The sequence below is a fragment of the Abramis brama genome (genome assembly GCF_963993115.1).
Source record: "Abramis brama genome assembly, chromosome: 7".
In the NCBI taxonomy this organism is placed as follows: Eukaryota; Metazoa; Chordata; class Actinopteri; order Cypriniformes; family Leuciscidae; genus Abramis; species Abramis brama.
In genome coordinates this window covers 31,496,890-31,522,448 of record NC_139969.1, presented here as the reverse complement: position 1 = coordinate 31,522,448, position 25,559 = coordinate 31,496,890, and the positions used below count along the sequence as shown (strand labels likewise).

The 25,559-nt window shown below is 37.1% G+C and overlaps 1 protein-coding gene across 2 annotated transcripts in view; it reads left to right on the top strand.

Annotated features, from left to right (window-relative positions):
- Positions 1-15,413: 15,413 nt before the first annotated feature.
- cables1 (Cdk5 and Abl enzyme substrate 1) overlaps positions 15,414-25,559 on the top strand; it is a 36,451-nt gene continuing 26,305 nt past the window's right edge. Inside the window, exon 1 of one of the 2 annotated variants that reach the window (XM_084120230.1) lies at positions 15,414-16,627. In XM_084120230.1, coding sequence (XP_083976356.1) covers positions 16,104-16,627 — 524 coding nt within the window. In that variant the 5' untranslated portion in view covers positions 15,414-16,103. The remainder of the gene's footprint in view (positions 16,628-25,559) is intronic. The other variant, XM_084120229.1, reaches the window with a different exon arrangement.

Genomic DNA, 25,559 nt, shown 5'->3' with positions numbered 1-25,559 from the left:
CGTTTAAGATCAAACAGCTTTCAACAGAGATTTGGAATGAATGAATCATTGATCAGATTCACAGATTGTATTTGAGGGGAAAAGGTCATTATGGCATAAACGTCAATGGAACGTATTGCTTGGATTTCTACAGAGCACATATTTTAAGGCACTAAACCAACATGTTTGACAGGCACACACACACACACACACACACACACACAGTACAGTCATCCCCGTGGCTGAGGAATGCACAGGTCTTCTTCCTCTCTACTTGCTGACTCATAATTAGCTCCTTCCTCTTGTATTGAAGGACTGCTGTTCTTGCATGGGATTTTCCTCACATATTTGGATTTTCCTATAGCTGCTGTTACAGTGAACTTGGAGTCGATACACTGACCTTCCCAATGAATCAGCTGCTACTGTTTTCACCTCAAACTTCCCCCATAAATCCTCCACCATGTTTCCTCTCAGCCACCCAAATGTGGCCCCATTCATGGCCCTTTATTGTTTCATCCAGTGTCCCTATCCTGCCATGCTTCATTTTACCTGAAATCAAAATATTCTCCAAATTCTACTAAGGCTGGGTTGTGATCTTTTCCTTCAGAATGGGGGTCAGTGTGAGGTTTTTTTATTCTACAATTGAATTATTTTCTTGAAGGCAGACGCCAGAATGTCTCTTCTAATGGTGATGACTTGAATAAACAGCCAATGTGAAAACTAAGGTGCGAGTGATATTAATGGAGCATGGGAAGGGGCTTGTGGAACCGCACATGTACAAAGAGGTTTTCAATATTTTAGATGCCATGGATCACAGGCGCCGAATGGTCGAGCAACCACATAAAAACATGACACATTCACCATTCATTTGAACCAATCAAAACAATCGATTGGGATTCTGGAACCTCTCTGATTGGTGGATTTCACAGGGTCGTAATACGCACAATTCTACCATTATACTTTGCGTTACAACACAACAACCTGATAGAAAACCTTGTGCTTTCTGTAAGTAATTAACTCCAAGGGTCCTATCATACACTCGTCGCAATGCAGCGGCAGGCAACTAGCAAGTGTTTTTTGCCAGTTTCAGACCGATGCAGTTATCATTTTCACGTCCTGCGCCACGTTGTTTAAATAGCAAATGCATTTGCGCCTATTTGTTCGCCCATGGGCGCGCTGGTCTGAAAATAGGTGTATTCGGGCGAATTGTTGGCGCGTTGACTGAAATAGACTGCGCCATTGACCAACTGAAATCTGGCCTAAAGTCAATGGCACAATATTTTTTTTTGTTATTTAAAGAGCGCGTTAGTAATGTCTTTGTCCCGTAGATGGTCTGCTCTTTAACCTCGCTCACGAGCAGATCCATTTCCTCGCTAAAGAAGCGTTCAGTCTTTCCACTTGCAAATTCCACCATGTAAATAGCGAATCCGCCATGGCGCGAGCACAACTGGATTTTAATGGGAATGGGAGATGAGACTCTGATTGGTTTATTGCACGTTATGCCCAAAACACACCCATTACTCATTAAGAGAATAGGGACAACCCTTTTAGACCAAGTGCCGGGTGCGCCAAACCATTTTTCCCGTTGTTAAACTAGCAAAAGTGGATTCGGACACGACCTAAGTGCGCTTGCGCCGTGCGCTTTAGACCATGCGCTTAGATCGGTAAAATAGGGCCCCAAATCATCAGGAATATCATTGAGAGAAAGACTCATGACAACATTCATGGAAAGAACATGTGAATGAGGAAGTGCTTTTGTTTGGTTGGATCTTACGCTGTTGATCCTTCCTTTACCCCTTAACCCACAATTAACCCTTACAATACCAGCAAACCGGTCCCTAACCTTACCCGCATATAGCAGCAAAAGTGTTTTGAAAAACTATATGAACTCAAAAAACACAAAGTACCTAACAATTATTTTTAAGTACATAGTAAAGACACCTAATATAAAGTGTGACCAATTTTTTCTACTCACTATATAGTAGTGACAAATTATTATTATTTATATCAATCTTTTATCGTTTACTTATTCATTTATTATTGTTTTTCTCTAAACTTTCCACACACGCCCTTGCAGCCCCCATCACTTTGAGGTCGCTTAATGGTCCGGATGCTGCCTTAGAAGACAGTTGCCTATGTAGGCACTGGGCTGTAGGTAACCAGGCTTCTCACTAGGTTTTGGAACATTTTCACTGTCTCCCACCAAACTCTGTCTTGCTCATTCTCTTAAAATGAATGTTTTCATTTTGAGCTGAACAGTAAAGTATGTTATCACAGGCCTGCTCTGAGACAAGAGAAGGGAAAACAAATACAGATTCAAACTGTTTTCAAAAATGCCATCCCATTATGACTAAATTGTTTTAATAGTCTAGTTGTGCGCAAGAGTGAAGATGTGATTTATTTGGTCAGCTCTCATCTGACAGCTTTATGAAGAAATGCCTCAGTTACCATCATTTCAAGAGGTCATAACCTCACATGTAACACATGATCATTGGACTAATAACTTATCATGGGAAAATGTATTATTGTTTAATTTTGTTCTGATAAATTATGTACATTTTATATAATGAATATATTACAGTTGAACTGCTAAAACACAACTTCATTCTCAACCAAATTCTCAATAGCCTAAACCAATTTGTCGAATAAATCACTATTTCTGCAAAACCTTAAACAAGTTCAGAGAGGGAGAGGAAGAGGAGGAAGAGGATGAGGATGAGAAAGAGCAAGGTGTGGACAGTGTTGTCAAGGCTGGATCTGACTAGAAGGTGTTTTCCTTTGTCTGGCAAGAGACGACATTGCCTGTGATGTGGACAAACTAAAGTCCTCAGGCCAGACCCAAGTTGAAGACATGGAGCCCTATCTTGCACCCAGCGCAATTGACTTTGTACACCGACACATGTATAATTCCTATTTTGCACCTGACGCACAGCGGACTTTTCCCTCCACAGACGCACATCGGTAAATTAAGGAATGAACTTGCGCTCCCGGTGGCGGTTCAGCGAAAAGAGGAGGCGTGTTCCGGCGCAAACGTTCCCTGGTGCTATTTTGCAGTTTCAGAAAACAATTCCGCCACAGACCAGGAAAAACCTAGTCTAAAGTTAGTGGCGTGTTATTCAGACGTTATTTTAAGGGCGCATGCCTGACCATAATGTAGCATGTGCACAACGCGCATACACTTTGCTTCTCTCATCTACACAGACGCAGCAGTTCCCATTTTGCAAACCATACATAATTACAAAGAAAAATATTACCACACAAGGGAAATCACTGTAGTGTCCATGAAGATGTGAAAAAATAGGCATAAATCTAGCTTACACATTTACCAAAATTATTATACGCCTGTTTAACCGAAGCTAATTTGGGTGGGTTTCTCCATCACCATACAATGTCACTTCTCTGTCTTTTACAGCCCTGACGAGAACGTCGGTCTCCTCGGCTGTGAACCGCTCCTGGCGTGCACCGTTATAATAGCAATCCGCCATAGAACAAGCGTGCCTGCTCTTAAAGGGAATGTGAGATGATGCTCTGATTGGTTTATTTCATGTTAACCACTATGAGTGATGTAGCTACTTCAGACCAACCCATTTTAGATTTGCGTCGGGCGCAAGAGTCATTTATCCCACCGGTATAATAGCAACAGCGCCCGAGATCCTCCCACAAAGTTACTTGTGTTTCGCGTTTGATACTTGCGTTTCAGATAGTTAAAATAGGGCCGATGATGTTGAAGCAGAATCTATCTCTCACTGACCTTGATTTTACAGTTGCTCAACTTACAGTATTTGAGTGTACTGTAACAACGCTTTTAATTTAGAGTATTATTTGACCTTTTTGGCTTTTTGCAGTTGGACTGCAGTATTTTTACAGTATGCAAGTGCTGAATATACAGACATTCAATAGGCCTATTCAATATTCAGTACAATACTATACTTCCAGTGCATACAGTATACGATATATTCACCTTACTCAGTTGCAATTAATTACTATACTTTTGTATATAATTGCAAAAATCGTTTACTGTATACAATATACATTTTTTTCTGTAACGTTAAATGCTGTGTTGTCTGTCTGTTTGTTTGTTTGTTTGTTGATGTACTGTCTAATGAATGATCTGTAATGCTTCTTTTATTGATCTGAAAGTATTGGAATTTTGTGAGTTTAGTTTGAAAATTTGGAATTTGTGTTTAATGTTGTGAGAAAATGGGTGAAGGTTTCAAGAAATGTGCCTTAGCAATTGTGAAAAATATGGCTAATATGGAATTTTTAAATTCCAGAAGGTTTTTTTTGTTGTTGTTGTTGTTTTTGTTGTTGTTTTTTGCACAAACTCCTCAAGCTGTGAGGTTTTGATTGCTGTTAAACAAACTCTGATTGTTACTATTTTCTGTAGGGGGCTTTATAATCAAATAAAAGTACTTCCAAAACTTAATTCAAATATATTTTAAAGTAAAATATGAACCTTTAGGAGAAACTTGTCAGTTCGATTTTTAAAAATTATCTGATAATCTAATTTCTGATGAATTCAGGCTCTTGCCAGGAACATGTTTGTGTGTGAGAGAGAGAGAGAGAGAGAGAGCATGACTGAGCGTAAGTGTGAGTGAGAGTGTGTGTGCCTGTGAGTGTATGTGTATGTGTGTGTGTGTTTCTGTGTGTGTCCCCACAAAGATAGTAAACCAGACGTGTGTGTGTTTAAAACGCATTTGTCAAGTTCTTAGAAATGTATTCTTTATATTCAGATTCATTCATTCAGTTTCATGTAGTTAAAAAAAACAACTAATTACACCATTGTTAAAAAAATCTATTCAATGACATGACTGTCATGTGGTGGAAACATCAAGTAAAATGAACATTTACCTAATGAATTACCTAATTAAGTGGCTACACATATAATTATTATTTTCAGTAATGTCTGTAAACATACTTTTCAACATTTTTAAGATAAAATGTTCAAATCAAATGAAATCACATTCCAAGACAATTTCTGGGTCTGCAGGGGCCCTCTCATCATTTCCTTTTTTTTTGTTTAAAATTTTTGTGCCTAATGTGCCTTAACATCAATGACACATTTATTATTTTATATATATCATTATAATTTGTCTAGAAACAGTATTTGTACACACACGTTCTTCAAGTGTTATCAATATTTCCCCAATATTTGGTCTCCATCAACCCGAATAGTGTCTTCAGCTGAAGTGGGCTGATATAAATCTCTCCAGTTTGAGGGCCAGGCCTGACCCGTACGGTTGGCCCCCATGAGCCTTTGTTTGGCAGACGCCTCCACTCCTCCTTTCATCCTCCCTTGAGATAAATCCCTCGCTGGACCTTCATACATCACAGTGGAGCTGCTGCGTTTGATGTGGCCCACGGGTGGGCTGGAGATGGACTTCCTCACAGTTCTCGCTCATCAATCCTGCGCTCTGACCGCTCATCTCCACCTCTGCCCTCTTGACCACAGAGAAGCAACAACAAGAACACTCAGCGTCAGACTGTGTGACGTTAGGGCAGAAGCAGCTATCCGTCACTCCGATTTGGCTCCTGAAAGTATATAAATCTCCACCTAATTTGGTAACTTCCATACATTTCCAACAAAACTGACTGACATTATGTGGCTCCTAATTATTTTAGTCACACCCAAAAGCAAATTTTGGTAACAGTTTAAGTAACGAATCAGGTAACACTTTATTTTACAGTGTCCTTGTTACACGTTACATTTAGTAATAACTATAAATTATGCATAATTACATGCAACTAACCCTAAACCAAACCTACACTGTAACAATGACACCTTAAAATAAAGTGTAACCAGTTCAAATAGTTAATGTTAGTTAATGCCTTACCTAACATTAAATAACAATGAATGATTTATCTGTTATTAATCTTTGTTAATGATATGAATTAAAATATAACTGTTCATTGTTAGTTCGTATTAGCTCAGGTCCATTAAACAATATGATAACACTTTACGGTAACACTTTATTTTATAGTGTCCTTAGCGTTACATGTTACATTACTGTAGTAACTACAAATTATGCATAATTATACAAGCAACTAACCCTAAATCAAACCCTAATCCTAACCCTAAATACTTGCCGTTAATTATTATCACTACTTAAACGTATAATCACGCTGTTACAATGACACCTTAAATAAGGTTACACTTTATTTTAAGGTGTCATTGTTACAATGTAATTATATATTTAAAGGGTTAGTTCACCCAAAAATGAAATTCTGTCAGTAATTACTCACCCTCATGTTGTTCCAACCGCGTAAGACCTTCGTTCATCTTCAGAACACAAATTAAGATATTTTTGATGAAATCTGAGAGCTGGATCACTTCTCCATAGGCTGCTAGGTGACCGAAACTTGCTGGCCCAGAAAAGTTATTAAAGAGATCGTTAATATAGTCCAAGTGACTACAGTGGCTTAATCTTAAGTATATCAAGCGACGAGAATACTTTTTGTGCGCAAAAACAAACAAAAATAACAACTTTATTCCACTATTCATTTCCTTCTCTCTGGGCCTCGTAGTGTTTTTGCGCAGCGCGTCTGTGTTACACGTCATCACGCATCACACACATGACCAGCGTCGGCCAATAGTGAGCCTACGTGGTGACGTGTAACACAGACGCGCAGCGCAAAAACACTACGCGAACCAACTAGAGGTCCAGAGAGAAGTAAATGAATAGTGGAATAAAGTCGTTATTTTTGTTTGTTTTTGCGCACAAAAAGTATTTTCGTCGCTTGATATACTTAATATTGAGCCACTGTAGTCACTTGGACTATATTAACGATCTCTTTAATAACTTTTCTGGGCCAGCAAGTTTCGGTCACCTAGCAGCCTATGGAGAAGTGATCCAGGACTCAGATTTCATCAAAAATATCTTAATTTGTGTTCCGAAGATGAACGAAGGTCTTACGCGGTTGGAACAACATGAGGGTGAGTAATTACTGACAGAATTTTCATTTTTGGGTGAACTAACCCTTTAAGTAATGAGTAATAATAATTTACAGCATGTACTTACTATAGGGTTAGGGTAGGATTAGGATTTGGTTGAGGGTTAATTGCATGTAATTATGCATAATTTATTGTTATTACTATGGTAAGTACATGTAACATATAAGGATACTGTAAAACAAAGTGTTACCAAAATAAAGTAACACTTTATTTCATAGTGTCCTTGTTACATGTAGTTACTGTTGTAAATACACATTATGCATAATTATACATGCAACTAAATCTAAACCAAACCCTAATCCTAACCCTAAATACATGTAGTTATTATTACTCAGTACTTAAATGTATAATTACACTGTAACACAGACACCCTTAAATAAAGTGTAACCCACTTTACAATAAGTTTCCATTTAACATTAGTTAATCTTAGCTAATTGGAACAATTACTAATACATTATTAAAATAAAAAGTTCCATCTGTTAATATTTCGTTGGCCTGAGCTGTATTTTTTATTGTTATTAACTACTGTCAATAAAGATGAATAAATGCTGTAACAAATGTATTGCTCATTGTTAGTTAATGCATTAACTAACGTTATGGACCTTATTGTAAAGTGTTACCAATAATGAAATGAACATTAACTATTATAATAAATGCTTTGGAAGTATTTTTCATTATTAGTTCATGTTAACTAATGTACTGGGTAGTAACTGATTATAATCTGGATTACGTAATCAGATTCCTAAAATTAAATACTTGTAATTAGATTATATTATTTTTTTTAAAACTCGTAATCAGACTATTTACTTTATTTATTACATGATTACTAAATATTCACAAAATAGCAAATTATTCATAATTCAATGATTCTCCCTAATTCTCCTTGGTCTTTTAAAATTTCCTTCCTAAATAGGTTCAGAAAGTCTTCCACACATAAGAACGGCCACTATAGGCAGCTATATGAAAAATTGAGAGGCCACACATAATAAACAAGTAAAATATATATATATATTTTCAATTTATTAATTATAAGCTTTTCATCCTTTTGCAAACCACCTGCAGTTCCTACAAAAACCCCAGTTTGAGAAACCCTGACACTTCATGTTGTTGATAACAAAAAATATATATACTTTTTATATGCAGCACGATTATTCTATTCAAATCAATGTGATAAACGAGTTAAAAGTAATCAAAAAGTAATCAGATTACATTGCCTAAAATGTGGAATGTAATGGATTACATTACTAACAACAATTGTCCTCATGTCAGTTGTGTGCAGTAATGGATTATGGATCTACTAATGTTAACAAACGGGACCATATTATGAAGAGTTACCCACATTTCAAACTTTACGTTTGATTAATAAACCTTAGTCGCTTCACATGAGTCACATTTTACTCCCTGAACCCCTCTGATAAGAACAGACACACTCATCGACTCACTTTCACTTTCAGTTCAAGTAATTCCAGCTTCATATTCCAAAACTATCAACAAAACATTTGTTCCCTTAACGTCTTTCTCCTCCAATCAGCGTGAATTAAGCAGTGTCCACACCGTGTGCATCAAGACTCACAATGAGGTGCCAAAATCACTTGAGGGGGAGGAAGCCCCACACAAACACAGGAAGTGCTGCATTTCACACACAGGGACAGAGAGTCTGAGGTCTGAGCTCTGCTCCACTGATTTAGGGATAAGATTAACCTGACTGAGAGTTACTTTATTGTTGCCCGTGACAGCATACCCTCAAAACCCGCCGTGAAAAGTTGTGTTATTTTGGTGCATTATGAGACTGAGGAAGTAATAAAACAGCACAGAATGTGTAACCAATTGAGGATCTGTCAAATTAAGAGTGGAAAGTGAAAGGATCCTGGGTCTTGTTTTATTGATGTTTAATGCTGATCTGTCTAACACAACAGTCTTTCCCATTTTTCTCGTCCCCCTTGAAAACCGTGGCTGATTCCGGCCAGGAAAACGTTACTAGGCGGCTTCTGCGGCTTATGTATTTCTTCGCTTGAGTATGTCATTACCATAACATGGTTAACTCAGCATGTTAGAATAATGTCATTGACCTGAGTGCTTCTGACCGAGGAAGGTTATCAGCGGGGAGGAATTCTGAGCAGATGACAGAGACCACACACCGATACTGAGCATGGCTGTTATGTGGTCCACGTTTGCAACAATCTCATTCCAATATCTCCATTGATTTGGCCAAATTAGCAGAGTGGAAAATTATAGAAACAAATTTAAATGGCAATATGTAAATGTTGTTCTTTGTTAGATTTTTTTTGACAAATATATATTTTTTTGCTTCATATTATTGCAGAGGTCTCATTCATTGCCTTTTATTTATATTGTCTGTGGTAATCTCTCTCTCTCTCTCTCTCTCTCTCTCTCTCTCTCTCTCTCTCTCTTTATATATATACACTACCAGTCAAAAGTTTTAGATCGGTAAGATTTTTAATGTTTTTAAAAGAAGTCTCTTCTGCTCACCAAGGCTGCATTTATTTGATTAAAAATACAAACAAAAACAGTCATATTGTGAAATATTATTACAATTTAAAACAGCTGTTTTCTATGTTAATATATAGTTAAGTGTAATTTATTCCTGTGATCAAAGCTGAATTTTCAGCATCATTTCTTCAGTCTTCAGTGTCACATGATCCTTCAGAAATCATTCTAATATGATGATTTGATGCTCAAGAAACATTTATGATTATTATCAATGTTGAAAACAGTTATTTACATTTTTATTTCATGATGCTATGATGAATAGAAAGTTGAAAAGAACAACATTTATCTGAAATCTAAAGCTTTTGTAACATTAAACACTACCGTTCAAAAGTTTGGGGTCCGTAAGAATTTTAATTTTATTTTTGGGGGAAATAAATAAAATAAATCAATACTTTTATTCATCAAGGATATGAGTTAAACTGATCAAAAGTTACAGTAAAGACATTTATAATGTTAGAAAATATTCTATTTTAAATAAATGCTGTTCTTTTGAACTTTCTATTCACCAAAGAATTTTGAAAAAAAATTGTACACAACTGTTTTCAACATTGATAATAATAATGAATGTTTCTTGAGCATCAAATCATCATATTAGAATGATTTCTGAAGGATCATGTGACACTGAAGACTGGAATAATGATGCTGAAAATTCAGCTTTCATCTGAGGAATAAATTACATTTTAAAATATATTAAAATAGAAAACAGTCATTTTAAATTGTCATAATATTTCACAATAATACTGTTTTTTTTATTGTTTTTTATCAAATAAATGCAGCCTTGGTGAGCAGAAGTGTTTTACACTTCTTTTAAAAACATAAAAAATCTTACCGATCTAAAACTTTTGTCCAGTAGTGTATATATACAGTATATACACACATAACAATATACACATGAGTAGTTGAATATAACATGGACATGAACTTTTGTGTTCTGACACCAAGAATTTCAGGTTAAAATGTATGTATATGTGCGGTATGACAACCCGGACAGCAACATAGTGTCGGCCCAAATCCGGCCCACATCTGGTACGCGTTGAATCCACATGAACCGGATGTGCCCGGATCCAGGCCGAAACTATGTTGCTGTCTCAGAAATTGTTTATAAATTATATTCAGTGTAGCCTCCTAATTAATATGAGCTCATAAAACTCCATGTAAAATAATTAGACAATAATTAAAACAATGTTGGGTTACATTTTATTTGGTAACACTTTGCATACACAAACTCTTGCATAATTACATGCAACTAACCCTAAACCAGACCAAACCTTAACCCTATAGTAAGTACATATAGTTACTTAATATTACTCAGTACTTAAATGTAACAAACACACCTTAAAATAAAGGGTTACACTTTATTTTAAGGTGTCATTGTTACAGTGTAATTATATATTTAAGTACTGAGTTATATTAAGCAACTACATGTACTTACTATAGAGTAATATGATTAGGATTTAGTTGAGGGTTAGTTGTATGTAATTATGCATAATTGACTGAATACTTTGATATTTACATGTAACAAATGTAACAAGGACACTGAAAAATAAAGTGTTACCATGTAACCTTTTATTTTAAGGTGTCAGTGTTACAGTGTAATTATGCATTTAAGTACTAAGTAATAATAATTAACTACATGTACTATAGGGTATAATTGCATAATTATGCATAATTTATAGTTATTACTACAATAACTACATGTAACGTGTATCAAGGACACTGTAAAATAAAGTGTTACTCAGTGTTGTTGTTTTAGATGGAAGTGCAGCTGTCAGCCACACACATGCTGCACAAAAACTGCAGTATTCCCAAATTGCACCACACTCTTTTCCCCTCATTTCCTCAATAATGTCCTCCTGTGAGCTAGAGAACTGATTGAGTAAGAATTCCAGAGTATCTGTTACAAACGGCAAATGAACTTGAATTTCAAATATTTCATCACTGGTTTATATCACCTCCCTTATTCGTTTCATCACTGGAATCTGTCTCACAGCATTTCCAGGGAGAAATCAATCCTTTTAAGAGCGCTTAGAAGACACTCTAGTGCCACCTAGTGAACAGCTTGAAGAAAAGATCAGAACAGAGTGAGCCATCTGAACTAGCCAAACATCCGCATATGTGCAACCTAACACACTAAACCATTAGTACGCCATTTTTTTTTTTATCATGCAATATACACTTACAGGCCAGTTTATTGTGTAGGACTACACTTTGCTAGTATCAGGTTGGACCCACTTTTGCCTTCAGAACAGCCTTAATTCTTTGTGGCACAGATTTCAACAAGATGCTGGAAACATTTCTCAGAGATTTTGGCTCATATTGTCATGAAAGCATCACACAGTTGCTGCAGATTTATCGACCGCACATCCATGATGCGAATCTCCAGTTCCTTCACATCTCAAAGCTGCTCTACTGGATTGAGATCTGGAGACTGTGGAGGCCATTTGAGTTTAGTGACTCACTGTCATGCTCAAGAAACCAGTCTGACATGATTTGAGCTGTGGTATATCCTGCTGGAAGTAGCCATCAGAAGATGATACACTGTGGTCATAATGGACATGATCAGCAACAATACTCAGGTCGGCTGTGGTGTTCAAACAATGATCAATTGGTACTAAGGGGCCCAAAGTGTGCCAAGAAATTATCCCTCACATCATTACACCACCAGCAGCCTGAACCACTGATACAAGGCAGGACAGATCCATGCTTTCATGTTGTTTACGCCAAATTCTGACCCGACCATCTGAATGTCCCAGCAGAAATCCAGACTCATCAGTTTCGTGTTCTCAAGTGACAGGAGTGACACCGGTGTGTCTTCTGCTGCTGTAGCTCGTCTGCCTCAACGTGTTATCCGTTCAGAGATGCTCTTCTGCTGACCTCGGTTGTAACGAGTGTTTATTCGAGTTAATTTTGCCGCTGAACCAGTCTGGCCATTCACCTCTGATCTTTGGCATCAACAAGGCATTTACTCCCACAGAACTGCCGCTCACTGGATATTCTCTCTTTTTCTGACCATTCTCTGTAAACCCTAGAGATGGTTGTGCATGAAAATCCCAGTAGATCAGCAGTTTCTGGCAACAACAACCATGTCACGTTCAGTCACTTAAATCACCTTTCTTCCTCATTCTGATGCTCAGCTTGAACTTCAGCAGATCGACTGAATTGACTTATTTTAAATAAGTAACTACTTCACGACCGCTAAAAAAGAATTTCTTTATAGTATGAATGTGTGTAGTATGAATGTAATCTGGACGTACTACATTCGCCATGTTGTCATTATCATGTGAAAAACCAGCGTCAGTTACATCACTTCACTTTCATTCATAAACCCTTACCCGTGGCCTCATGAGATAGTAAAGTGTCCATCGTATGCACACTTCAGAATCTCGCCTGATGAAGAAGGCCATCCGGGTACTTTTTGTCTACTTTATGAGCACTGTGAATTTGGATATACTTCTTTTGTCACATACTGTTTTTCGTAGGGAAGTATGCGATTTCAGATGCAGCCCACTGTAAAACCTAACAGTAATATTAACTAAATACAATTGAGTTCACAGCACTCAAATATTACCAAAACTTGAATGACTGAAACAGAACTCAAACTGAATGAGTTATAGAACATTTCTAGATCCCAGAATGATAATTGTATAATTAAGTGATTAATTAAGTGATGATTGAGCATTAGTGATGAGCACCTGCTGTTAACAAGCAGAATCACTGAAGGAAAGAGAAACACAAGAACTACAACTGACTTCAGCCACAGCAAAATCAACTGGAGATAAAAGAAGACATTAAATATCTCAAGATCTCAGCAGAGGAGGATTAAACAACTCCACGAACAGCATTACCAGCTTCACTTATTATTAACCACTTTGACTTTATTATTGCCATTTGTCTACAGAAGTTCTTATTAGAATTAACAAAGGTTTAGAAGTTGATGATTTGAGTTTCATTTAAGGTCACCATGATGGAGATCAGCGTTTGCTTTAGTTGAGCTCTTGACCCTTGACTTTTGCACTTAAGATTTTCTTTGGCTGCTATAATTGAGTGTTTTTAAAACATATTTGTTATGGCACAAAATGCAAGGAAAAGTCTGATCTGGTGTTGATGGTGAAGGACTGATGATGACAATCATCATTTAGTGACTTGATTCACTGATTTCATTCAGAGTCTGATCTCTGATTAAAAGGGCAACATATTAGTTTCACTCAAAACTGTGATTCTACAGCATAAGAGCTAGCCATGTTGAGACATCAGATAATATGAAGGATTTTACAAATAGTTGTGCACAAAAAGGTTCACAGAAAAGGTATTGCATTACTAAGACTCACACAGACATCAAGAATCAGCATATGAATCTCAACAATGGTGACCATTAAAAAATGATGCATGCTGGGTACTAGCATAATACAAAACTTATTCATGGCTCCCAGCATGCATTGCGGCATAAATCATTTTTTAATGGTCACCATTGTTGAGATTCATATGCTGATTCTTGATTACTGTGTAAGTCAGCATAACACCATAGAGGTTTTTAAAATCTGATTGTCACAACAATGGGCCTTACAGCAGAATCAGTTCTATTATAATGAATAATACAAGTAATACATTTTTGGGTGAACTATCACTTTAATGAGCAGTTGAACAAGTGTACCTAATAAAGTAGACGGTGAGTGTCTCAAGACATTTAACTTTATAAACACGAGATGGCGCTGGGACGTTGAAAACAACTGCTATCAAACAGTCAGTGCAGAAAAGTCCGTCAGTAAAAGTTTGTTCTTGTAATAAATTTTGCCACCATATAAAAGTTCGTCATTCATTCCAGTTTAGGTTGTTGAAGAGGAATAATAAAAAATGCCATTAAACATTAATTAGCCTACATTATTTTTATAATCGCGTGAAGTTCAATAACAAGTTGGAGCTAAACTGCAGGTGGCTCTCGAGTTTGGACATCCCTGGTCTACAGATTCGACAAACTTACACTTGTGAAAAAGAAGTGCATTTGTAAGTGTAGCCTACTTCAAATCTTATATATTTTTAAAGTCTGTTTTGCAGATCATATAATATTAATCAAATAAAGGCCACTTAAGTGTACTTAAAGAGTGTAGAGACTTTCATGATATTTTTCTTAACACAAATAAAATGCTTTTTTAAACTTTTTAATAATCATGCATTGCCTTTACACGTATGATGTCTTGCCTAACATAAGCAGTAATTTTATCTTGCCTAAAATAAAAAATAATTTTAACAGTAGTGTGTTATTTTATATTACACTTAAAGTCCATATATTTTAAATGTTCTAAATTGCCACTTCATTATCATAAATGTGTAATGACAAAGTATATTTCAGTTTACAATGAATGCTTGTCAGTACATATATAGATGAATACATATCCAGGTACACTTAAGTGGGGAAATCCTAATTACTTTTCATATGAATTTAAACTATAATACATCTGTAGCACTTTACATAAGGTTCATTAGTTAACATGAACCAAGAATGAACAACACTTCTAAAGCATTTATTAATCTTAGTTAATATTAATTTCAACATTTACTAATACATTATTAAAATAAAACATTGTATTTGTTAACATTAGTTAATGCACTGTGAACTAACTTGAACAAACAATGAACAGCTGTATTTTTATTACCTAATATTAACAAAGATTAATAAATACTGTAACAAATGTAGGCTATTGCTAATAGTTAGTTAAATACATTAACTAATGTTAACAAATGCACCTTATTGTAAAGTGTTACCAATACATTTTCATTCAACTGTAGCTAACATGCAGCTCCACGTTGGAAAAAATATATTCAGTCTGCACAGTAAATGTATATTTACATAATAATAAGTTAAAAGTATGCTAAAGTGTACTTATTTTTCCACAAGGGCAGATGAAGTGGCCAGCTAGTAATCAGATCTAGCTACAAGGTTAAACTGATGTAAAGAATACACAAGTTAAAATTCAATATGTTTAGCTAAAAGTTTTAATAATGGAGAAGGTATTTTGCCAGTTGGTTTGGTTATGAACTACAATCATCACATGAACTAGTGCAACACATTTGAAAATGAAGGGTGAGTTGAAATATTAGGCTATTTAAACGCACAATAACGACATTTAAAGGGCAGCAAGACTATCGACTGTTCGTGTGCCTGAAATGTTTACTTATATGTCATTTTTATTTTTTAATGTCCTGTCCAAGTAGCCCCAAAGGGTGGAGCAAAAAATGAAGGCATGGGTGAAAACACGCAGGCTGTGTTTCAAAATGTAGTGAGCCTCCTAACTTAGGCAACATTTTTTTTAGCATAGTGGTCGTGCTCAGAATACATTCGGCTTTAACTAAACGACTGCGGTCTAGAATTTTGAACTGAATTCCGAAAGCGCTCAGAATGCTGTCTAGATAGGCGACTCACTGTGTTTCGGGACACCGCCTCGTTCTAATGAATCCCTATTGGTCAGACCAAAGCTCCTGCTGCCACAATACTGCACACACGTGACCCAGCTTTTCTGCACACACATACATACACACACACACAGTAAAACACAGCAGGCACTTAAAAGCCAACGCCATGGCGTTTTGACCACCAATTTCACCCCACATCCAAACAATCACCATGAACCCTCTCCGTTGACAAACACGCATTATCCCACGCGTAATGGCGAGCGCGCTGCAGATGAAGCCCTCCAGTTTGGAGCACACGCGGAAGCGCGCGATAGATCCACGACGGAGACAAGCTGCACTCTCATTCCTCAGCAACATCTCTCTGGACGGACGACCGGTGCAGGATGACGGGGAGAGTCAGACCGAGGACGAGGACAGCTCGAGGACTAGACAGAGCCTGGTTTCTGCAGTGGGCCAGCAGGCATTGGCCGAGGCAGCGAACCAGGCTCTCAGCAGTGCCCGAGCTGCTGGTTTCATGGCTGGGATCCCGGCCTCTGGTGCTCCTCCTCCTCCTCCAGCGTGCGGTGCGGGTGCGGAGGGGGATGTGTGCGGTGCTCAGGTGCTCCAGGCCGTGTTCAGCTCCCCTTTCTCAGCTGTCCCACCGGCTACGAGAGGGAGACTCCAGACGTACACTCAGGGAATCCTGCCCGTGTCCTACTCCAGGCAGTCCAGCCAGAACTACGGCTGTCTAGATGGAGGGCAGATTGCCAACTCTGCTCTGGAGCTGCAGAGATCCAGGTAAACTTATATGCATTGAGATGCGGACACGTCATTAATTACAGCGGTTATTAACATGCAAGTTGTTCATTTTCAGTACTTCCAGATATACCAACTAATCTAATCCATTTTACTGAGCTCACTTGTAGGAATGCATTGATATTGTTGTGCATAAATATTCTGTTATGGCATTTGTGCTGACGTCACTTTTTAGTCATTTTTACAGATGCTTTGTTTTAACTAATTTATGTCCTCAAGTTCACACAGGTAAATAAACTATGAACATGTTCCACTTACATCTGACTACCACAAAATTTCTGTCGACTTTTTTTGATCAGTATACCTATTGTTTTAACTTTTTTTTTTTTTTTTTTTTTTTTTTTTTTTTTTGCCATTTTGCTTGTGTGAAAAACAAGAGAGTATCATCTTTCTTTAAAATAAATAATTCAGTTTCATATTTAAAGGGATAGTTCACCCAAAAAGGAAAATTCTGACATTAATTACTCACCCTCATGTCGTTCCAGACCCGTTAGACTTTAGTTCATCTTCGGAAAACAAATGAAAAACTTTTTGATGGAATCTGAGAGCTTTCTGTCCCTCCGTTGAGGCGCTTCAAAAGGGCGACTATAGCTCTTCAAAAAGTTCAAAAGAGATTGTGAAACTAATCCATATAAGTTGAGTGGTTTAATCCAAATTTTCTGTAGAAACTTGATTGCTTTAGATGATGATGAACAGATTGAATTTAGACTTTTATTCACATAAACATTCATGAACTCACACATCAGTTGTGGTAAACAGAAGCTCAATCATGTTCACTTGACGTGTGAGAACCAATAAGGTTCATTCTCATGTTACGCAGCACGTTTGAGCTTCAGCAAGAACCAATGAGGTTCATTCTCATGTTACGCAGCACGTTTGAGCTTCAGCAAGAACCAATGAGGTTCATTCTCGTGTTACGCAGCACGTTAGAGCTTCAGCAAGAACCAATGAGGTTCATTCTCGTGTTACGCAGCACGTTTGAGCTTCTGCAAGAACCAATGAGGTTCATTCTCGTGTTACGCAGCACGTTTGAGCTTCTGCAAGAACCAATGAGGTTCATTCTCGTGTTACGCAGCACGTTTGAGCTTCTGCAAGAACCAATGAGGTTCATTCTCGTGTTACGCAGCACGTTTGAGCTTCAGCAAGAACCAATGAGGTTCATTCTCGTGTTACGCAGCACGTTTGAGCTTCAGCAAGAACCAATGAGGTTCATTCTCGTGTTACGCAGCACGTTTGAGCTTCAGCAAGAACCAATGAGATTCATTCATGTTACGCAGCACGTTTGAGCTTCATCAAGAACCAATGAGGTACATTCTCGTGTTACGCAGCACGTTTGAGCTTCTGCAAGAACCAATGAGGTTCATTCTCGTGTTACGCAGCACGTTTGAGCTTCTGCAAGAACCAATGAGGTTCATTCTCGTGTTACGCAGCACGTTTGAGCTTCAGCAAGAACCAATGAGGTTCATTCTCGTGTTACGCAGCACGTTTGAGCTTCAGCAAGAACCAATGAGGTTCATTCTCGTGTTACGCAGCACGTTTGAGCTTCAGCAAGAACCAATGAGATTCATTCTCATGTTACGCAGCACGTTTGAGCTTCATCAAGAACCAATGAGGTACATTCTCGTGTTACGCAGCACGTTTGAGCTTCTGCAAGAACCAATGAGGTTCATTCTCGTGTTACGCAGCACGTTTGAGGTTCATTCTCGTGTTACGCAGCACGTTTGAGCTTCTGCAAGAACCAATGAGGTTCATTCTCGTGTTACGCAGCACGTTTGAGCTTCTGCAAGAACCAATGAGGTTCATTCTCGTGTTACGCAGCACGTTTGAGCTTCAGCAAGAACCGATGAGATTCATTCTCATGTTACGCAGCACGTTTGAGCTTAAGCAAGAACCAATGAGATTCATTCATGTTACGCAGCACGTTTGAGCTTCAGCAAGAACCAATGAGATTCATTCATGTTACGCAGCACGTTTGAGCTTCATCAAGAACCAATGAGGTTCATTCTCGTGTTACGCAGCACGTTTGAGCTTCTGCAAGAACCAATGAGATTCATTCATGTTACGCAGCATGTTTGAGCTTCAGCAAGAACCAATGAGATTCATTCTCATGTTACGCAGCACGTTTGAGCTTCATCAAGAACCAATGAGGTTCATTCTCGTGTTACACAGCACGTTTGAGCTTCATCAAGAACCAATGAGATTCATTCATGTTACGCAGCACATTTGAGCTTCATCAAGAACAAATGAGGTTCATTCTCGTGTTACGCAGCACGTTTGAGCTTCCGCAAGAACCAGTGAGGTTCATTCTCGTGTTACGCAGCAGGTTTGAGCTTCAGCAAGAACCAATGAGATTCATTCATGTTACGCAGCACGTTTGAGCTTCATCAAGAACCAATGAGATTCATTCATGTTACGCAGCACGTTTGAGCTTCATCAAGAACAAATGAGGTTCATTCTCGTGTTACGCAGCACGTTTCAGCTTCCGCAAGAACCAATGAGGTTCATTCTCGTGTTACGCAGCACGTTTGAGCTTTTGCAAGAACCAATGAGGTTCATTCTCATGTTACGCAGCACGTTTGAGCTACAGCAAGAACCAATGAGATTCATTCATGTTACGCAGCACGTTTGAGCTTCATCAAGAACCAATGAGGTTCATTCTCGTGTTACGCAGCACGTTTGAGCTTTTGCAAGAACCAATGAGGTTCATTCTCGTGTTACGCAGCACGTTTGAGCTTTTGCAAGAACCAATGAGGTTCATTCTTGTGTTACGCAGCACGTTTGAGCTTCTGCAAGAACCAATGAGATTCATTCATGTTACGCAGCATGTTTGAGCTTCAGCAAGAACCAATGAGATTCATTCTCATGTTACGCAGCACGTTTGAGCTTCATCAAGAACCAATGAGGTTCATTCTTGTGTTACGCAGCACGTTTGAGCTTCTGCAAGAACCAATGAGATTCATTCTCGTGTTACACAGCACGTTTGAGCTTCTGCAAGAACAAATGAGGTTCATTCATGTTACTCAGCACGTTTGAGCTTCAGCAAGAACCAATGAGATTCATTCTCGTGTTACACAGCACGTTTGAGCTTCTGCAAGAACAAATGAGGTTCATTCTCGTGTTACGCAGCACGTTTGAGCCTCTGCAAGAACCAATGAGGTTAATTCTCGTGTTACGCTGCACGTTTGAGCTTCACCAAGAACCAATGAGGTTAATTATTGTTACGCAGCACGTTTGAGCTTCTGCAAGAACCGATGTTATTCATTCTTGTGTTATGCAGCACGTTTGAGCTTCAAAAAATTTAATCTGTTCATTATATAAAGTAATTGTGTCTCTTCAGAAAATTTAGACTAACCACTCAATTCATATGGATTAGTTTTACGATCTCTTTATGAACTTTTTGAAGCATCAAAGTGGTAGTTGCGTAGCTGTCAATGGAGGGATGGAAAGCTCTCAGATTTCATCAAAAAGATCTTCATTTGTGTTAGGAAGATGAATGAAAGTCTTACAGGTTTGAAACAACATGAGAGTGAGTAATTAATGACATTTAATGACATGAATTTTTGGGTGAATTTTTCAATATATCCCTTTTAATATATTGAATATGATAGCGTTCATGCATTTGTAAGTGTGGCATAAGTGTCTAAATAGTTTTTGGTGAAAAACACATTTCTATAATAATAATATAAAATGGTGATAGACCTGCAAAGTTCTAACATTTGCACTTGCATTGCAACATCATACTGTAATGTAAAAAAAAAACGGTTACAGTCTATAGTTTTCAAACTTTAGAAATCCGGACAATACAGTACATCAAATGTATACCTGTGTAGTTGGTCTCACTTTATATCAGGTGTCTTTAACTACTTTGTACTTATGTAAAAAACATAATATTTGTTTGATACAATGAACTGATAGAAGTGTGTCACAGTGGGATACAGGTATATTCTTAGAGGAATACACATTATAAAAGTTGTGAAGTGAGGGATTACCTAGACTTTATTGAAATAGGAGATTAGCTGCCATTGAACTAATGGCCCCATTAGACACATTAAACACAGTCCCTCAAAAAAATCAATCAATCAATAAACTCCATTCAGACTTTACTACAGTACATCCTTCATTAATATCCTGAAGTGACCTTCATTCTCTCTGTGGATACAGCTGATGACACCATTCGCATGGGTGAATTTTTCACTTCAGCTCTTTCGCAGTGGGACCACAACATTTAAACAAGAATTTAAAAGATATCTTTCAATACAGATTAAATTACTTTTAGTTAATCAGCTGTGGTTTATCTGGTTAATTTTATTTCTAATGGTCCTCTATAGTAGCAGTAATAATCCTCATATTCTGATTCGGAACTATTAAGATGTGAAGATCCTTAATGTTTCTTTCCGAAATGTCCTCGTTGAAGAAAAACACACTGCAGCCAGTATCTTTAAAGTCCCGGCATCATATATTTAGCATGGTCATAGTGACAAGTGTGTCTAATCGGAGAGGAGCAGGTGGTGACACCGAAGTGTCTGCAGGGCACGTTACTTTCAGTTCTAACCAGCATAACCACAACATTTCAATCTCAGCCAAACAGCCAGTGTCTTTTGCTCTAACTGTTGCTTCAGAGGCATGCAAAGCACAGCCAAATCTACACTCATTAACGTTCGCGTTACAGGATCGCTTACTTTCTCTTTCTAGCATGCAACACACACACATCTTCTGCACCTGCTTTGTGTGCTTTAATCTGAACATATCAACATGCTGTAATCTGAGACTCTAGAGGCCATGCTTCCGAGTTGGGCGTCCTTTGTTCAGTTGTTTTGTTATTGAGCCAGAGAGACAGCAGGGAAGGTGTTTGTGAATATAGGTAGTATATTTTGTTTGTATAAGAAATTGGACCTACAACATATTACAGAAATGTTAGGCAACACTTTATTTTACAGTGTCCTTGTTACATATGTTACATGTACCATAGTAATAACATAATTACATGCAACTAACCCTCAACCAAATCCTAATCCTACCCTAACCCTAGAGTAAGTAAGTACATGTAGTTGCTTAATATTTCTCAGTACTTAAATATATAATTACACTGTAACAATGACACATAACCATTGATTCAATGCACAACTATTTTCTCAGGACAGTAACTGTTTCAGAGCTTCACTGAACTGACCTGAAACCTAATTCTTGCTTCATTTAATGATTGTGTGTCTGCTGTTGGTTTAGTTGTGCAAGGTGGGTCAAAATGCACTTCATGACCTAACATCTACATGAACTGGTTTTACTCCAAACAAATTTAATATGCCTGAATCATTCTGTCTAGGGTTCATCAGTAAAATGTTTAAAGGTCAGATCAGATAGAAAAACCTCTTAAAGGTACACTTATGTAACTTTTGGCGCTCTAGCAGTTAATAAACAAAACCGCCACGTGTCTTATAGAAAAACATTCCATAGTCAGAATATAAACCCTTATTATAGGCGTACCGTAGTTATTCACAGTTTGAAAGATGGATTCATGATGCACTCGCTCATTATATACATTTTGGGTTACACTTTATTTTAAGGTGTCAGTATTACAGTGTAATTATACATTTAAGTACATAGTAATATTAATTAAGTTCATGTACTTACTATAGGGTTAGGATTTGTTTAGGGTTAGTTGCATGTAATTATGCATAATTTATAGTTTATTACTAAAGTAAATGCATGTAACAAAATACTGTAAAATAAAGTGTTGCCTTTTTTTTTTTTTGTGTATCTTTAAAGGTATGGTTCACCCAAAAATTAAAATCATTTTAAAATAATTTTTAGAACATATTTAGATGTTTTAACTGAGAACATGTGATATTTAGCAGAATTTAGAGATTATTCATACTGTAAAAACAACAAAAACAAAAGTATCATAAAAGTAGTCCACATTACGTGTTATATTCTGTTTTTTGAGGCCATAAGATAGCTTTCTTTGATTAACAGACAAAGTGGAAGCCATTATTTACTCAAAATCTGTAACCTTGTATGTTATGATACTAGCTTTGTGGTAATTGAATTGCTGTTGATATAATTTTGACAACTTTTACTTTGAAATATTACTTAAAGAAAATGGCAGCGCAACTTATATGCAACTTTTCTCATTTAGCTTCAAGGTGAAGTTGCCATATTTAAAGTAAGCCATATTTGTTATGAGGACAGTTGTTCTGATTTCGATAATTCACACAAATGCTTGTACTTTTTCTTAAAGGTGAAGTGTGTAATTTTTGAGCTACCAAAAAGAATAGTATAAACAATGATTGTTTTCAAACAGGTTTCCTGAAACAATCCCCTCGTTTAACATTGGTTCAGCTTAACTCATTTCTTCACCTGAGCATGTTTTTTCACCACTTTTACTGGCAACTACAGCTTTTTTTTTGTTCTTTACCGTAAATTTCAGATTTTTTTTTTTTTTTTTTTTTTACTGTGTATAGTCATCTCCTCATATTAAGCTCAGATAGGAGAAAGTATTTTAACAATTACATACTTGAGCTTTAAACAGTGTGGGACTTGTTCTTAATGGGCAGCTGCTGGAAACAAACACTGGTTCCAGGCAGGATGCCCAGTCTCTGCCCCGACTCCGTTCCCCCTCTTCCTCCCTCCACTCCCTGCCTCTGACCTCCACTTCCTCTCCCAGACCCCCTCCTGCATGGGCTGCCACTTTCCGCCAGGAAGACCGAAACCTTTAGATGCGCTGCCAAGAGCAGCCTGTGAAGAGAGACTGTGCAGAGTAGTCGTGCCTCTCATGTGCTGGCACATGCCTCCGAAAAACATGTAGGCACACACACCCTATACGATCCTGTTCTTCAGGGCCTTCTGTCTAAGCTACCAGACGGTCTGCCTTGATTGGGCGAACCAAACAAAAGCATTATTGCAAGCCGTTCAGGTCTCACTGTGTGAAGAGTGTGGTGTTACGTAATTCTTGCACTCTAATGGGTAGCTATACATCTGTGTAAATGGCCTGTGTATTTATGGTGCCAACTCAATCTTGCCTCGCGATTGCAATAGTTCTCCAAGACAACTAAGTATAGCGCTCCAAAAATGTCCAAGGTATTTAGCAGTAATTTACAATAATTCTGTATTCGTAGTTTTACTGGGAAATCAATGCAGGACAAGTTTTTTCCTGCCTTAGCAGATCAAATTACTGAAGAAAAAACGGTAAAGCTTTACAATAAGGATCATTAGTTAACTACCTTAGTTAGCATTAACTAAGAATGAACAATACTTCTTCAGCATTTATTAATCTTAGTTAATATTAATTTCAACATTTACTAATACATTATTAAAATCAAAGGTTGTATTTGTTAACATTAGTTAATGCACTGTGAACTAACATGAACAAACAATGAACAGCTGTATTTTTATTAACTAACATTAACAAAGATTAATAAATACTGTAACAAATGCATTGATCATTGTTAGTTAATACATTAACTAATGTTAACTAATGAACCTTATTGTAAAGTGTTTCCGAAAAAACAAAACAAAATAATCAGTGTTCTGAAAATAAGTGTAAAATTGTTGTCTTTCCATTATAGGGATTAGTATTCAGTATAGCCTTTGACTGGAAATGTAGGCCTTTTAATTATTTTTGTCCCAGATAGTGTTACAGAACAATTTGTTACAGGACTTGGAGAGATCAACAGACATAATTTTAGATAAAAATAAAATGAACATTACAAAACAAGCAACATGCTTCTTGCAACAGCAAAATTGCAGCAAATAGAAGAAAAAAAACTATGCACAGTTTAAAAGACTACTTTAACACAGGCTCCAGTAACTATTGTGTTACATAATTTCATACTTTTGTTCACTATGAAGTCAGTTTTTATTAGACAGTAAAAGTTAGTGTTGTAGTACAGAAACTTATATTCAGGAATATACTGTGAATTTATTTTAGAGCACATGAATGGGACAGAGAGGGACACATTTATGATCTACTTTGTCCTAAAGATCTTTGGTTTTTCTTTTTCCACATATTGTGAAATCTTTTAAGCATTGCACCTAACTTATTCTAAACCAAACATTGACATTTCTTCCAGACTCATTATTGGATGTGTTCCATAACCATTGAAACAGGCCATGTTTTGGATGGAGCGTGTCCTTTTCCTTTCTATTGTGCGGTTAGCTGGCATTGCTGAAAGATTATGCTGACATTTTTTTCCAGTGAAATAAAGGGAGTTAGAATAAGGTTTTAAACCAAACCGTGAAACCAGTATTGGATGTGGTGGAAATTGCAACCAGGCAAATGTTCGCCAAGACGTGATTAAAAAAAAACGTGCTGTCGTGGCTTGCTGCATTGCTTTTTTCCTGAGAATTTTCAGGAACAAAGGACTTTTACAGGATTAAATCCCGCACTTAAAACAAGGAATGGTGCTATTTTAAAGATTGAGTTCAAGGAAATGCTGTTGTGTAATACTGGCAAGCAGATCTGGTAGAAATAAAGGATGGGTTTTCAAGTCACTTGCGTCGGGGCAGTATGGTGGTGTACATTCTCTTAATTTACACAAAAGTACAGCAAGGTTTTTACAATCTACTTCTAAAAAAATAAAGAATGTGCATCAGGTGTGTTTTGCTTTGTTTTTAATTTGTATATATTGTTATATTACAATGCTATTATACTGTATTTTGTGCTGGCAATTAGCTTGTTTTGTTGAAAATAATAAGCCTAACGATGTCACTTCTAAATATCTAAATGTATTTGTATTGAATTCCAACTTGTAACGATCAAAACAAGTACAGAAATAGAGATCACGAAAAATAAAATTTAATTTACTTAAAGGTTAGAGGTTTGACAAACTCTGTTTAACAGTCTATTTGATATGTTTAATTAATTGGAATGAATTATAAAAAAAATTGGTTTGAGTGAATGATTCAATGATTCAATGAT